The 15,829-nt window shown below is 37.6% G+C and overlaps 1 protein-coding gene across 1 annotated transcript in view; it reads right to left on the reverse strand.

Annotated features, from left to right (window-relative positions):
- The window catches only part of LOC104524677 (alpha-1,3-mannosyl-glycoprotein 4-beta-N-acetylglucosaminyltransferase A-like), a gene marked incomplete at both ends in the record, with an annotated part of 23,249 nt that extends 9,216 nt beyond the window's left edge, over positions 1-14,033 (reverse strand). The window contains 4 exons of the mRNA XM_029084876.1: positions 7,377-7,510; positions 9,530-9,670; positions 12,071-12,238; positions 13,919-14,033. Coding sequence (XP_028940709.1) covers positions 7,377-7,510; positions 9,530-9,670; positions 12,071-12,238; positions 13,919-14,033 — 558 coding nt within the window. The remainder of the gene's footprint in view (positions 1-7,376; positions 7,511-9,529; positions 9,671-12,070; positions 12,239-13,918) is intronic.
- Positions 14,034-15,829: the final 1,796 nt, after the last annotated feature.

The raw sequence follows: 15,829 nt of genomic DNA on the forward strand, positions 1-15,829 counted from the left end.
AAAGAGGGGGAAAATTCAGACATTAACTATACAATATATTCAAAACAATGTGGTTTTCCTAGGCTGATAGATTATCCAGATCTTAATTCTTAAATGAAATCTACTGTAAGCAAGTCTTATTTTATTCAAGAATATCTTCCAAAAAAAAGAAAAAAAATCCTGGAAAACAACCGTGCTAATCTGCAAAGCATCATCATTTCATTGCTTACTAATTTCTATAATTATTTTTATCTTCCATCATCCCTGCAGAATAGGAGTGAAATAATTTTACAGTGTATTTTAAATAATAACAAACATTGTAAATTTGAAGAGCCTCCAGAAAGGCAAAGCAAATGTATATTTGCTTTGAAATGGTGTAAGTACATATGAATAGAATTACCTATATACAAGGCATTAAAATTCACACAGGAAAAAGCAGCCATTAAAGTGGCATTTGGACCTATTTTTGGATACTTATAGAGTGAAGGAATGAAGTGGTTTCCAGTGTACAGAGAGTGTACAGATATTGCAATAGAGTATTGATATAAATAAAGCCTGTGGAAAAAGGTAATAATATCTTTTAAGACTTCAACAAATGCAGCTGAAAAAATATTGTTTTCAGGAATACAGTGTCTGCTTTCAGATCTGAAGCAGCAAGTTCAAGTTAAATACAGGGAATATGAGAACAAGATGCAAAGGAAAAAACAGGAATGCAGAATGCTGTTGTAACATAGCTGTCTAATGTTACGTAAGTAAAATGCAGCTTCTGTGTCCTACATGAGCTAATGACTTCATCCCTCCCTTACTGGAAGTCCCCACTCTACTACACAGGTAAGATATATCCTTCTCTCTCCAGTTGTTTCTGTGATTAACCCAATTCAGTTCAGGACAGGGCTTCACAAGGCAAAGCCTTTGGCAGTAACAGCACGAATATAAGTATATTCTCATATCACTCCACTCTTGTTTCTCCCTACCCCTGTGCCCTGCATGTCAGCTCCTCAATTGTGAGGGCATATGTCCATATGGATTGTGCTCTGAACCCCACCACCACATCAGGGAACAAGTTTAGGCTTTTAAGAAGGCCAATCAGAACAAAAAAAGAAAAAAAAAAAATCAAATCAAGAGACAGTTCTAACCAGGACATTCAGATGCAAGTTATGTTAGTGTCATACAGCCTTCTACTAGTTTTGTGTATATTACAGATGAAGCCTAGTTTGCAGAGTCTGAAAGAAAGCAGCATATGTGGCCTGCCAACCTGGGGAAAATTCTTCTTGTCCTCGGGTGAGCCTGTAAATTGTTGAAAAGGTCTGGACAGTTTGTTTTCCAGAAGAAGGCAGGTAGTTGCTGTGTACCATCAAAAACCCCCTTCTGTGATACATGTTCTTTATTTGGAGAACAGAAGGAATTTGTCCCCTTTATCTTTAGGCCAAAGGGGATCACAGTAGCAAAATTTGATATTGTTGTCCAAAACTCAATATGTCAATTCAATCAATCATCCAGGTATGAAGTCACCTGCCACAATGCTTCTGAAATAAGATAACTACCGTTACTTTCCATCTCACAAATACACTAAGAGATCAGACACAACTCTGTCTATTAATAGTGATGTTCCCTTGCCAGAAGCATCAGACAGCTACTGTGGTGCAGGTGCATCTCAGGAGGTATCTTATAGACAGAGAAGCATTTCAATCATTCAAGTCTAGGGCTTGAGAAAAGAGCACAATCCTGAATTTTATCTTTGTGCTGAGATACTAAATTTGTCTCAGATACATGGAAGCTTTCAAATACTGTCAAGGATCTTTTCTTAGATCTAAGAAAGATTTTTTTTCACTTGTTTAATCACATATAAAAATTTTGCTAGTCACTGCCATGAAAGAAAGAGCATAAAATCCTATGACAGTGCCCAGTTATGAGAAGTCCATACTCTTTGGGTAACAAAGCCAAAGAAGTGGAGATTGCAACAACAGCTTAAATATCTCAAATTCTCACCAACAGGCCAAGCTACCCATCCAGATATAAGAGTTGGCAGTATATTCAGAAGCTGTGTTCATCCTGATCAGTTTTGAGTGACATGTCCAAAACAAAGGCTATCATCTGTGTAGGCCTTTAAAATTACCTGGTGAAGATAATGTATCATTTGGCACAACAGCCTTGTCTACCTTTGATTTTAAAAAAAATAATTAAAAAAAAATATATATATATACACACATATATACGTATGTATACACTAAGATCTATTGGTCTTTCTCTGATTCAGATGTACAGTCAGACCTTTTGAGGACTAGGAATACACTGTCTAGGGTACCTACAGGAAGCAGCAGTTCTCAAGTTGTCAACTAGCAGAAAGCATGGAACATCTCTGTAGCCAGGATGATACAAATACATCCAGGCTGAGAGCAAGAGAGATGAAAAATTCCTTTGTTTTCTGTCAAGAGATCTGGTGATCAGAGAGATCTATAATTCAGGCCCAGAGCAAAAAGAGGTGAAAACAGTCTTGTTTATTTTGCTGGAGAAGTTTTCCATATTGCACTCCAAAGTTAATATATCCAAAACAGGTTCAGCAAGGTCTGACCCAGTATGTGCACTCAGTGCTTATTTTGCTAAGGCTCTGCTCATACCAGCACACAGGATGGTACCTTGCTGGGTGCTTGTGTCACGCTGACCAAACCAATACAGAAACTTTTCCAAAGAAATAATAATGAAAAAGAGATTCTCCACAAAGGGAGGATTGAGAGCACTACTGTGTTGGGGGTGGGGCACATGGCGTTTTTGGTAGTGGGGGAAGGGGCTACAGTGATGGACCCTGTGAGAAGCTTCATGAAGCTCCCCTGGCTCCAAGGCAGACCTGCCTCCAGCCCAGGCTGAACCAATTAGTGATAGGGAAATGCCTCTTCGAATCAATATTTATGTGGGGTAGAACCAGTTTGGCAAGGAAGGGGAGAGAATCATGAGGAGAGACCACTGACCTGAACAAAAAGAGCATCCTTGCCTTGAGAAAGGAGGAGGAGGGGGAAGACAGAGAACTTCAGACACCCAGATCAGCATGCAGAAAGAACAAAAGGAAGGTAAATGAGGTCCCCTGCAGCCCATGAAGGTTCAATGGCAGAGCAGAACCCACATGTAGGCCATGGAGGACTCCATGCTGGAGCAGAAAGCTGTGCCCGAGGGCAGTTGTGACTGAGCAAGGAGACCCCAGAGACACTCAATGCCAGAGCAGGGTGAGGAGGTGCGCTGGACTGGAGACCTGTCTGCAGCCCATGGTTGTCCCCATGCTGGAGCCAGAAGCTGTCCCCAAAGAGGGCCATGACTCTATGGTAAGCTCGTGTTGGAACACTTTGTTCCTGAACTCTTTTAGCCCATGGGAGGGACCTCATGCTGGAAAAAGCAGCAGAAGTGAACTGACTGAACCCCCATTCCCTGGCCCCTGTGATGCTTGGGAGGAGAAGGTAGAGAAATTTGGAGTAAAGTGGTTTGAGCCCAGGAAGAAGGGAGGGGTGGGGGAAGGTGTTGTAAGATGTGGTGGCTGTGTCTCACTATCCTACTCTGATTGATTAATGAATTAAATTGATTTTTCTTCCCCAAGTTGAATCTGTTTTGCCTGCGACCATAATCACTGAGAGAGCCCTCCCTGTCCTCATTTCAACCCATGAGCCCTTTGTTGTGTTTCTCTCCCCAACTCACTGGGGGGAAGGGGGGAGTGCAGGACCACATGGTCTTAGCTGTGGCTGAAACTACCACAACTACTAAAGATCAACTCCCTTAAATTATCAGCCACTGTTTACATAAAGAGATCACATAGTAAAAGATACTCAAGAAATGTAACTTTTTCTAGCCCAAGTGCCTTGCGTACACATGAAACATCAGAGTACGATTTGAATAAGCAATATGCAAGAAAGTGTAACGTACAAACTAGTGCTCCAAGAACAAATGGCTGGTGAGTTACTGCCTAGTCAGATGTACTCGCTAGTGTACAGAATCAGCAAAATGCTGCCACGTATCAGTGTCTTCTGATTCTTACTGAAATGATTTGTCTTTCTGATACATTTGCTCAAATCAAGGGCTTATAGTCTTTCCAATATACACTGATTACTGTATGTAGGAAAGACTGTGCTAAGTGCAGTCACTGATTAATGAAGTGGACTGATAATAGTTTGTGATATATTTAGAACAAGTCTGAGATTCATTTTCTTCATGGTAAATGAGATCTCCCCACAGGAAAAAAAAAAAATAGATACCAGAAAAGTATTTTAATTTCTCTCATATTCAATACTGTGTGCATAAATATATATGTATGTGTTCCACTATGATGATGTAAAGCACTTCAAAAGCATGTTTCCCACGTTAATTAGAAACTCTATTAAATAAAAATATTAGACAATCATTTGAATCTGTAGTTCATAGTTTCTTAAATCTAGAGCCTATAGTCTACTCTGAAAGCAAGTTCTCATACACAGCAGGTTTATGAGATTTGAATTGCTTGTTTCAAGTCATCTGATGAGCCTATGAACCAGCTACATAGTGAAGGGGAATAAAAAGATTTTTAACTATAGAGGTATAATGAATCATGCCTATTTATTAGTCATCCTAATGAATACCTGCAAATTATTCTGCAATAAAGTTATTTTAACGAGTTGGAGAACACAGACATATGTCAGTTACTGGGACAATTGCACAGTTTACTGTCAAGCAATATTAGTAATTATTTAAATTGGTGATTAGATATCACATCAGCCAAGATATTTTAGAATTCCTTGAACTTCCAGTATGGAAATTTACTGTGTATATTTACATTAGTGAGAAATATCCATATAGTAAATGAATATGCAGATCTCTCTATTTAGTAACCATAATGCATCTATATTTACTAGCTCATCTGTTTACAGTGTTCATGCTGTTTGCAGAAGGCCATTAGCCTTAATTTTCAAGTTGTTTTCTAGCAAAAAAGTCAAATTTACAAGAAAGGAGTGAGATTGAACTGATAAAAAAAAAAAAATAGCAGGATTAAAAGAGAGTGCTTAGCACAAGAGATTACAGACCATTACTGTGGTTTCCAGCAATGCTTCTTCAACACTGTCAATTTGATTTGTCAAATAAAGTCACCAAGAAAATACTAAAATCCTTTTAAAATACTTTTTTTTTTTCTCCACATAATTCTCTTGTAAAAACAGTAAAGTCTTGTGCTTTTTTTGTTGGTACAAGCTATAAACAAAGCAAAAATAGTAATTTTAAGCTTATCAGCAAAATTACCTAACCTCACACTATGACCATTACTTGCTGTACTTAAATTGCACATATACTGAGCATAGGCCATTTTTTTTTCAGAAACTTTTGCCATCATTTTTAATGCAAGCCTGGTTGTTCAAAGTTCTAATGTATTTTTAAATAAGCCTTCATTAATGCACACATGTTAGTGATATCAATAGTCTAACACATTTCAGGCTAGGAAACCCCACAGACAAAGCTATTTTAAAAGCTAAAGCCCTTCCTTTTGTTTAAGGAGAAACAGAAGTCCACCAAAGGAGTAGGCCTTCCTTCAAACAGACAGAGAAAATGCTTAATAAATCTATACTTTTCATCTTGCAGAAGGAAGCTGAAATACACAGCATTACTCAGAAAAAACACAGCATAGTTCAGGATGAAGTATTTACTGTACTATATTATTAATTGAAATAGTTCCCTGTAGCAATAACAAAATAAACTATAAGATATTGAACTTAAGAAAATATAAAACATGGTCAAATAAATAGTACAGCAGGGAAGACATAAAATTGGATGGAGTAAAGAAAAAGAAATGCAAAAATAAGGAACAGTTATAACAGGACAAGAAATTAAACTTAGATTCTTCAAATTTTCCCAGACGTTCATGGCTTGCAGCGTCCATAGCAGGTTTGTAAGTAAGCACAGTGCTGCTCTCAGATAGATACAGAGGGAAGATACAGAGGGTAACACTGTCCCACCCTGGAGCAAACCACACAATTCTCCTTAGGCACAGAAGCAATAGCTCCCATGTTAAAATGTCCAGTTCCTTCACGCCACTTCTGTAGAATCATTCCCAAGATGAATGATAATTTCACAACACCTGAAAGGAAGTTATTTAGCTATAGAAAACTTGGGTATTGCAATATGGCTTGTCAAAGGCAGTAAGAGAAACTTGTGCATTTGGGGACAGAGCATGGATTCTCTTCACTCCTAAGTTTTGCAGAAGACAGAGAATCCAATGATAACACACAGCCTTCACAGTTCAGATGTCCTTAAGAAAACAAAATGAAACTTCAGTTTTAAACCCTGAAAAGAAGCCACACTAAAAGGCAATAAATAAAATTACTGCAACTAACACAGGGCAGAAAACTCAGCATTATATTAGTAATTCAGAATGAATTTGATTCTCTTGAGATTCTCAAAGATGTTTTATGAGTATTTTCTGCAGAAAAGCAGTATCTACCTTGACAGATAGTTTTTGACTGACTGTCAAGAAAAATAAAACAGAGCGATTTATATTAGAAAACCGTAAGAATCAGTTCTCAGGTACAAGTAAAAAGTTTACAAACTTTTCAAGGAAAGCTTTAAAATGTGCTGATAATAGAAGTATTAAAATGCTTATCTGATTTTCCACTGATTCATCCCTGAATGGACACTGGCTCACAGGATTAAGTTTCCACTGTTATACCTAGAGGATCAGATTTTCATCTGCAGGACTCATAAAACACTGTTTCTGTAGAGCCCTATATGGTTAGCTGGATGAAGGGCAACATATATACAAATTTCCCACTCTCCAAGTCACTTTTGAGAAAAACATACAGACCAAAATAAGTATATACAATTCCCAGCAGCCACAAGAATTATTTCTGAAAGCATTCTAGCATTTTCCTGAATTTGACTTCCACTAAACCAGTGCCAAACTGACCAATCGTTCAACTGAATACTGTTTGAATTAATTCATTAAAAAGGTCTGGACTTACAATATCCACACCACCCAGACAATAAAATCAGTAACAATCCGTGCCTAACATCTCAAACTGCAGCACTCATTTGAGGAGGAACTAAGGAGTAGCATGAAGAGAATGGGAAGAATCCTTCCTACACCAGCCATTATTTTGATGTTGAAGGAATAAGGTAATCAAGCACACCTCTGTCACTAGGTATAAGCATCAAAAGATTTGCAAAATAACCAGTCCAATGAATCCATGTCCACTATTCCCTTGATAAACAGAAAAAGATGGGCTTTTCACAATCGTTTCTCTCAGAAACACAAGACTGACACTGTCTCTTTTTCACAGGAGAAGACAGTCATCTGTCTACACCTTGAAGAAAAAGTAGATCCTCGTCAATTCCTGAAAGGAGTGGTACTTGTAATTAAAGGCAGTTTAGAAATTGTATTAAAATATTTAAGTGATTACCTCTCCTATAAAGACGACCATAACACAATCCAGTTTTTCTTCAGGGGAGAGCTTATCAATAAGGGAGTGAAGGGTTTCTGTAAGGTAAGACTTGACTTTTCTTTTCACTGTAGGTATTCCCATTACAATGGAAACTGAAATCAAACAAATCAAAATGCACTTTTAGTGATTTCACACACAGGACAGAAAACAAAAATTTTACTTCATAATAAAGCATGCTTAAGAAATGCAAAGAGTTAAAAGATGGAGATAACAGTAATTTAAAATAGTTTTAAAATATACCACCCATCATCAGGAGCATGATTAACAACAAAATCACCACCAACACTCAGAGCAAACACAGCAAACAAAAAACAATAATCCTAAATATGGCAGACCATTGCATAGTTAATAATAAACAACCATGGTAATAATCAGATAAGGTACACCAAGAGTTATAGAATTATTAAACACCCTAACTTAGTTTTATTTTCAAATTTTATTTTCAACCATTCTTCACAATTCAAGTATTTAAAATCTAAGAAGTTTTATCTTAAAATTACACTGTTGAAAAAAACTCTATTACTTTCCTTGCACCTGATTTGGGTTCTTCTAGAAAAACAATTCCAGGTCATCAGGATTGCCCGGAAATTCCTCACTGAAATATCTTATCCCTGTTAAAAGCACCTCAAATGCAAAACAATCTGGGCCCAGCTACACCACCATTAACACTACCTTTCAACTGGCCTTTTGACTCCTGTGTTCCTTAACTTTCGCATAGTCTTTCTTCTGCACCCCACCTCATACTCAGGGCTGGCTACCTACTAGGAACACAGCAGACAGCAGCAGGAACACACTAAAAGGATAAAGCAGACTTCATGAAGTCAGCACCACCGTTCTGAGTCATCTGTGTGAAATTATTTACCACATCATAAATATATAAAATCAAACAACTATTAAAAATGTTGTTTATCCTTCCTTATAGAGCCTGCTTCACCTAGCAACTACGCATTAACAAGCTCTGAACTTTTAAAACAAACACTCAAAAAGCACAGTGACCAGGAAGGAGGAAGATGGAAAAATAATTTTAACTCAGAATTTCTTCCCTCTTTTTAATTAAATAAACCTAATTCCAATTTTTATTTTGTCATTTCAAACTTCTGTCATATATTCCCAGTGGCATATAACATAGGCTTCACTTAAAATAATAAAGGAGTATGAGCCTTTTCCTTCCTGAATAACAACATTGAAATAAATGGTGCTTATAGTCAGAAAAATAACCCTATGGCTTGAGCCCATACATTTGTCACACAGGCATGCCTTCTGTTAAACAAAGGAGGAACCAAACTTAATGAAGTAATGAAAAAAATACAGGCCAGGAGTACTTAATGCTTCTTTTAAAAGCAAGGAGGCAGGGGAAGGAAGAAAAGAAAGGCCTAGCAGACAGTAATACAAGCTATTCAAGTCAGATGGCACACAGAGAAACAAGGATTCATTGGAGGGGCCTTCAAGCTTACACATATATATACACACATATGCTTTGAGGTATATCAACTTGGTTGGGCTTTACGCTATTTATTTTCCAGAGCTTCAAGAGTGGGATTCCATGGAGCTACCCTAATGACCAAAGCTCGAATTTGGAAGATTAAAAAACAGCCTTGCAGCACCACACTTTTTTTTTTCCCCCCACCTTCAATGAATGGCCACATTTTTTGATGCAATTATATCTCGTTATCCTAGTTCTCCCAACTCGAAGTTATACGTGGAAATATATTATTCAAAAAAACAGAAACATCAACTCTAAAATAACTGTATCCATGAATGGTTGTCCCACAAATCTGAAAAGCCAAAAGGATGTGTCCATTAGCAGCTCAGAATCTGTAATACTTGAGCTTTGTCCCTTTTACTTCATTACAAAAAATTCTTTCAAATAAATGCTTCTTAATGTGTACCTTCACATGTCATGAAGTGTGATTGAGATTATGCAGAAAAGAGCAAAGCTGAAGCCAAACTCCTTTCATCTTGGATTCAGTGCGAATTCTAAGAGATATCAATATCACACAAGTTAAATGAGATGTCCTTGATCTACTAAGTAATGCAGTAAATTATATTACTAAAACTAGAAAGTCTTCCAGATATAAAACACAAAATAAACATCATATCAGCATACCTACCTCCTGTCCTTCCAAGGCCAACCTGCACAGAAGGTTGAAGGCTTCCTTCATTTTTCAACAAATGAGGCAAATGGTAATAGATATTTGGCACTTGAAGAGATTTTCTACTTGTTAGTTCTTTTAACAATTTCAGCGTCTCATCTGCAAACATACATGAAATCAGTAATGCAGAAACCAAATAATATGAAGTGGTAAATACTACAAAATTCCAATGTTGGTCCTAACTGAAAAAAAAGAATAAATGATGCATTTTACTGAGGCATTATATCTCATTTTAACTTTTTAAATAAACGATGGCAGAGATTATTTTCCACCCAGTAACCTTGCTATGGATATAGTTAATACTTACCTGATCACATAAGACTTAGTGTGCAATCACAGAAATAAAGAAAGCTCCATTTATTTCGTGGTTTCAGTTTTGGGGGTTTTTTCCAACAAATCAATATGGGATGCTTATGTACACAGATTATTTTTTATTTACACTTACAGAGCTCATCACCATCTAGTGATGCTACTGCAAATAACTTTCCAAAGCTACAAATACATATTGGAACACATTGCACACACAGATACAAAACAAAAATAGCATTAAATATACAATTGAGATTTTGAGTATTTCTGCAGCAAAATAAATGTTAATGTGAATTTAATTTAGTCCATAAAAGTACTTAAAATAATTATTGCTCTTTATAGAGTTACTGCCTCTCAGGATGTCCAGGTGGCTCTCAAAGTCACAAATAACAGATTTTAAATTCCCCTGCTGTGTGCGCTGATTTTCTTACACCAAGTGTGAAAACAACTCACTTCAAACTACAAATATGACAGCATATGGACCTTTGAGTGTAGCTTCTACAAAGATAGAAGGGTTTTGTTGTGAGTTTTGGTTTGCTTGGGGTTTTTTAATATTTATTTTTTGGTGAAACTAAATTCCTAACCACTTATGATCTTGAAAAAAGCTTTGTAAATAGATGACGTAAGTAGAGATGCTTATTTTGATAGATTCCAATACAGGTACATTTTACTTTTCCTGCTAACATTTCCTTTAGTTTGAACTTCAAAAGCTGGACTAAAAATTCTGTCAAAAGTATGACAGGAATGAATAATGATCTACATAAAACAATCTGGAATTCTTTCAGCTTCAAAGATAGCAAATACTACATGGTACTATGTATACCTACATACATTAAACTTAATATACAAAAAAAAAATAAAAAAAAAAAAAATCTATCTAATACTAAGTTCTGAGTACAAAAAGCTCAGGAATTCAGACTTCAGCTGTGGATCCACAAGGAAAAAAGAGGATGTCCCAGCTGGAATCCAGACATGGTAGAACGTTGAAAATGTGAATCAGTAACTTCAGCTGCATCAGAAAAGAATAACTCCCTATAACTATATTGTCTATAAGCAAGTTAACTCATTTTTAGAAGTAAATGTGGAAATAACTTCATCATAAATCCAGTATCAAAATTACTTGACTTCCTCTATGGGTGTTCACTTTAATAGCAGAAACACACACACAGAATAGGAAGACAAGTCACAGACTATGTTACATGCAATCTTTATCCATACCATTCCTGGAGATCCAGTGAACTACAGAGATCAGGTCAGACAGGCCATTAGTGTCAGAGCAACTCATCATTAATATCAGCACTGAGGGCCTATAACTATAACAACCATTCTCATGCCCCAAATAAAAAATTCTATAGAAAATAGTAACCCATAGCACAAATGCAAGTAGACAACAGGTTCTAAAAGTTTGATCCAGTTTTCTGATTTGTAAAATTCTTTGAGTTTATACTCCTCACTAGTCCAATATAGTGAAATTTCTGCAACCTACCGAATCAGACCTCTCACCAGAAAGTTTGTATTTATTCATTATTCATTTTCCTTCTAGAAAAATCAGAGTGACTAAAGTGGTACTAGTGTGATTCTGAAAGTTAACATCAACAATCTGGTGTGTAGTGCAAAGGCATTCTCTAATATTGCCAAACACATGTCTCTAAACTTGAGCATCAGCCTCCAAAATGGGTAAAAACTTACAGAAGATTTTACCAGTTTACCATTTAATCACTAGTTATTAAGAAGGATGTTACCTGTACATTTTACAAATAATAACCAATAACTTAGCCTGTATGTTTTTAGATGTTCCAGCTGACATTTAAACATATTTTAATTGCTTCAAGTTCATCCATTTCTTCTGTTTTCTCATCTTTCCCCTCAAGCTCTATTTAAAAAAGTGACATAAACTATTGTCAAAATATATTCAGTACATTGAATAAGTAACTAGAAGTTCCAAACTTTTGGACTTAGGTGTGGAATAAATATTCAGTCCCTAAAATAAGAATGAAGTGTGGGTGGATCATTAAGAACAGAAATTGGAAAAAACAAAAACCAAAAAAATCTCCACCAGATACAATGTATTACACAGTCTCTATTCGCACCACTGAACAGTTTCATTCAGCTTTCTTGGTATTAACTTCTTATTCTGTACTAACCAGAAGAGATATTAGTAATGCAGAGTTACAAAAAAACAGCATGTACCTGAAAAATTATTCATTGCATTCTTACTCCCATTTGTTTCTGCTACTGCACGCCTGAACTGCTCCAAGATAGCATTCAGCTCAGAAGAGCGCTGCAGAGTGCGATGCTCAGCTATACGAAGACGTTCCTTCAAAGCATGAAATTCCCGTTGATATGCAATCAACTTTTCTAGAGAGAAAAAAAAAAGATGATCCTCGTTATTTTTGGAAACAAACACCTACAGACAGATCCAACAAGGGTCAGGGATGGCCCAGCTATGCAGCATTTGAAATCTAACCAAGGTGGGCGCAGCCCAGCACAACCTCACCTGAGTTAGGCACCTTAGCTTTTGCCCAGCAGGCTGAGGGCAGAGTGAGCTGCACCAGACAGGGATGCCAAGAGGGTATTGAGGGGGGTATGCCCCTCACCATAGCCACAGACAGGGGAAACCTTCGAGGCCCCGTTACTCTGTACTACAAGGGAATTCTGCATCTTTTCCTGGAACAGATGCCCACAAATCCTTTCTTTTAAGAAACAGAATAGGAGTGGTACCTTTAAAAAGCACAGGTTATGCCTTTTGAAAGCCCCCTCTGAATAATTTGTAAGAATGAGTGGAATTTTATAATAATTCAGACATACTGATTTCAAACCCAAATTTTAATTTAATGGTCTTGTCAGTGCCTGCAAGAACAAAATTTTGATCAAAAATCCTGCTAATGTAGATACACACATGTATTCTTTGAAAGGAGACCAACAGGGAGAGGGCAACACCAAGAGTCATTTGCTCTTATGTTGCCTATGCCCTTGCCACCCAGCAAAGTTAAGTATCTGTGCTTTGTGCACCCTTCCTTCTTCCTGCTGGTCATTTCCCAAATCTCCTGCTCACCATCATCACTCTCCTTCAGCCAATCTACAGATACAGACTGGAGTAACTTAAGTGATTTTATACCTTGTAATCAATATTCCAACCACAGAGCTGTCATGTATAGACATTTCTTTTTTATTATTTACATATCCATTTCTAGTCTTTTACCATTGCAACAGCAGGGAAGTAGAAGTTTTGCAAGCAATTTGAAGCTCTTCCTGTTCCTACATTACAGTAACACATGGAGTAAAAAAGGAAGTCAACTCTCCCTAGTTAATAACGATGCATTTCCTCCAACTTCTTTCAATTTATTTTTTTTGTAGCTCAGATGTACTGTTCCAATTATGTTTAGAAAACATAATTAGCTAAAATGCCCTCTGTTTTGAGACAGAAAAATAAAAACATAGTTTGCTACCTCTTAAAAATATTTCCCTTGCCAGCCTTATTTTCTTTTTTTCATTAAAACCAAATGGCTGTTGCTTTTGTGCCAACAAACCCAGAACACAGCTGCCGGCCGACAATACAGTGCTAGGCACACTACACACTGACAGCTGAACCCAGACTACTGTTTGAAACAGGACTTGGTGCATTAGTCAGCAGCATTGAGAAGGCCAGGAAAATCTTCTGGAGATTCTGGCATGAAGGACATTCTTCCTTGCCAATGATAATGCAACTCCACTACCCCATGCGTATTTTTCTAGTTATCTACGCAAAATGAAGTAAAAATCATTCTTTGCAAGAATTTAAGTCATCTGAAACATTTACATCTCTAATACTACCAGAGCTGGCACTTATCATGCATTTAGAGATTAATGTGTAATTGATTTGGCCTTTAGGTACTTGTTTTATAATATGACTGCCTCTACTTGGAAACAAAACAATTTAAATTTTCACTTTCTGGCAGTTAGCTGCTGGAAAAGTAGCACAGTGATCTGTAGGCAATCCAGAAGACTCCTGGAGTGCATGGAGGATAACTTCTTAAGCCAGGTGATAGGCAGCCCTACCAGAAGGGAAGCGATACTGGACCTGATGGTCATCAACGCAAGCGAGCTGATCGGTGATGTCAAGACTGGAGGGAGCCTGGGCTGCAGTGCTCACGCGCTGGTGGAGTTCACAGTCCTAAGTGATATGGGTCAGGCAGAGAGTTAAGTCAGAACCCTGAACTTTAGGAAAGCAAAATTCCAGCTCTTCAAGGAATTATTCAATAGGACTCCCTGGGAAACTGCCCCCAGGGACAAGGGAGCCGAGCAGAGCTGGCAGACCTTTAAGGACACTTTCCATAGAGTGGAAGAGCTCTTGATCCCAAGACGCAAGAAATCAGGCACAAAAGGTTGCCCAGAGAAGTGGTAGAAGCCCCATCCCTGGAAACATTCAAGGTCAGGTTGGATGGAGCTCTGAGCAACCTGATCTAGTTGAAGATGTCCCTGCTCACTACAGGGGTGTCAAACTAGATGACCTTTAAAGATCTTTTCCAACCTATATCTTTAGCATACTTGCAGTACTTCAAAGCATTGATCACAACAGTTCAGATACCTATTACTTAAAAACAAACAAAAAAACACAACAGCAGCATAACAAAATTCCATCTCATACTGAAAGGCATTTGCAAAGGAGAAACTACTTCTTAGGCTCTTACAGTACCACCAATGGTGGTCACCACCAGTCCTAGACTTTAGAAAAGTAAGTGTCCCTTAAGGCATCAGGAGTTTATAAATCCTCTTGACTTTTCAGAGTTCTTGACTCCGAAGTACTTGGGAACGAGGCTGCAAGATTAAATTTAAGGATCTATTTTTATTCAGACTATGACTTAGCTCAAGTTTGGTATTTGTTTTTTCCCCCGCTCCTCTCCAAAATACAAAATCATTTAAAAGCCAAATCTTTTCATTTAAAAAATTAGAACTTCTTGAGAACATGTCACTATATTACACACAAATCTCATTTATATTTTAAATTTAATTTCTTTCCTCACAAGGAAGAAGGAACCAAAATTTGCAAGTGACAGAAGCTCCTCCAGAAATTCAAGGCAGCCTTTCTGAAATGTGCATGTATGATGAAAAGCCAAAGCTTAATTAGAGTGGAAACTGGCCAGTACTGTATCTGACATGAGGAAGGGCTTTGTTAAGTACATTAACAGCAAGAGGTGGTATTAAGAAATTGTTGGACCAATAGTTGTTGATTATGGTCACCTGACTAATAGGGATGAAGATAAAGTGGAGGTATTCGATGCTTTTTTTTTTTTCTCCCCAGTCTTTAATGATACTGATAGATCTTGGGCTGCTCAGTTCTGTGAGCCAGAGGACCACGAGTGCAGGAACAGTGACTTTTCATCTGTGGACAATGAAATTGTAAGAGATCAGCTGAATGTTCACAAGTTTGTGCTGCCTGATGGGATTCATCTCAGTACTCAAGGAGCTAGCGGATGTTATGGCAGGATCTCTCTTGATCATCTACCACAGGTCTTGGGAGTCTGGCAAGGCCCCTGCTGACTGGAAGCTAGCCAACATTATTCCAATTTACAAGACAGGCAAGAGAGAAGACCCAGGGAACTATAGATCTGTTAGTCTAACCTCAGTTCCTGGAAAAATTGTAAGGACATTATGGGTATCCTTGAAACACATCTGAAGAACAATCATCAGGCACAGTCAACACAGATTCACAAAAGGAAAGTCTTATTTAATTACTTTGATATCCTTCTACGATAAGGGCACTCACCTAGTGGATGAGGGGAAGGCAGTGAATGTAGGTTTTCTGGATTTTAGTGAGGCTTTTGATGCTGTCCCTCACAGCATCCTTCTGAAGAAGTTGTCCAACTGTGGGATGAGCAGGTTCACAGGGTGACAAATTGGTTAAAAGGCAGGACTCAAAGGGTTGTAGTGAATGAGGACTACATCTGGCTGGTGACCGATCACCACTGT

Source organism: Antrostomus carolinensis, unplaced genomic scaffold (assembly GCF_000700745.2).
Source record: "Antrostomus carolinensis isolate BGI_N321 unplaced genomic scaffold, ASM70074v2 scaffold15015, whole genome shotgun sequence".
NCBI lineage: Eukaryota > Metazoa > Chordata > Aves > Caprimulgiformes > Caprimulgidae > Antrostomus > Antrostomus carolinensis.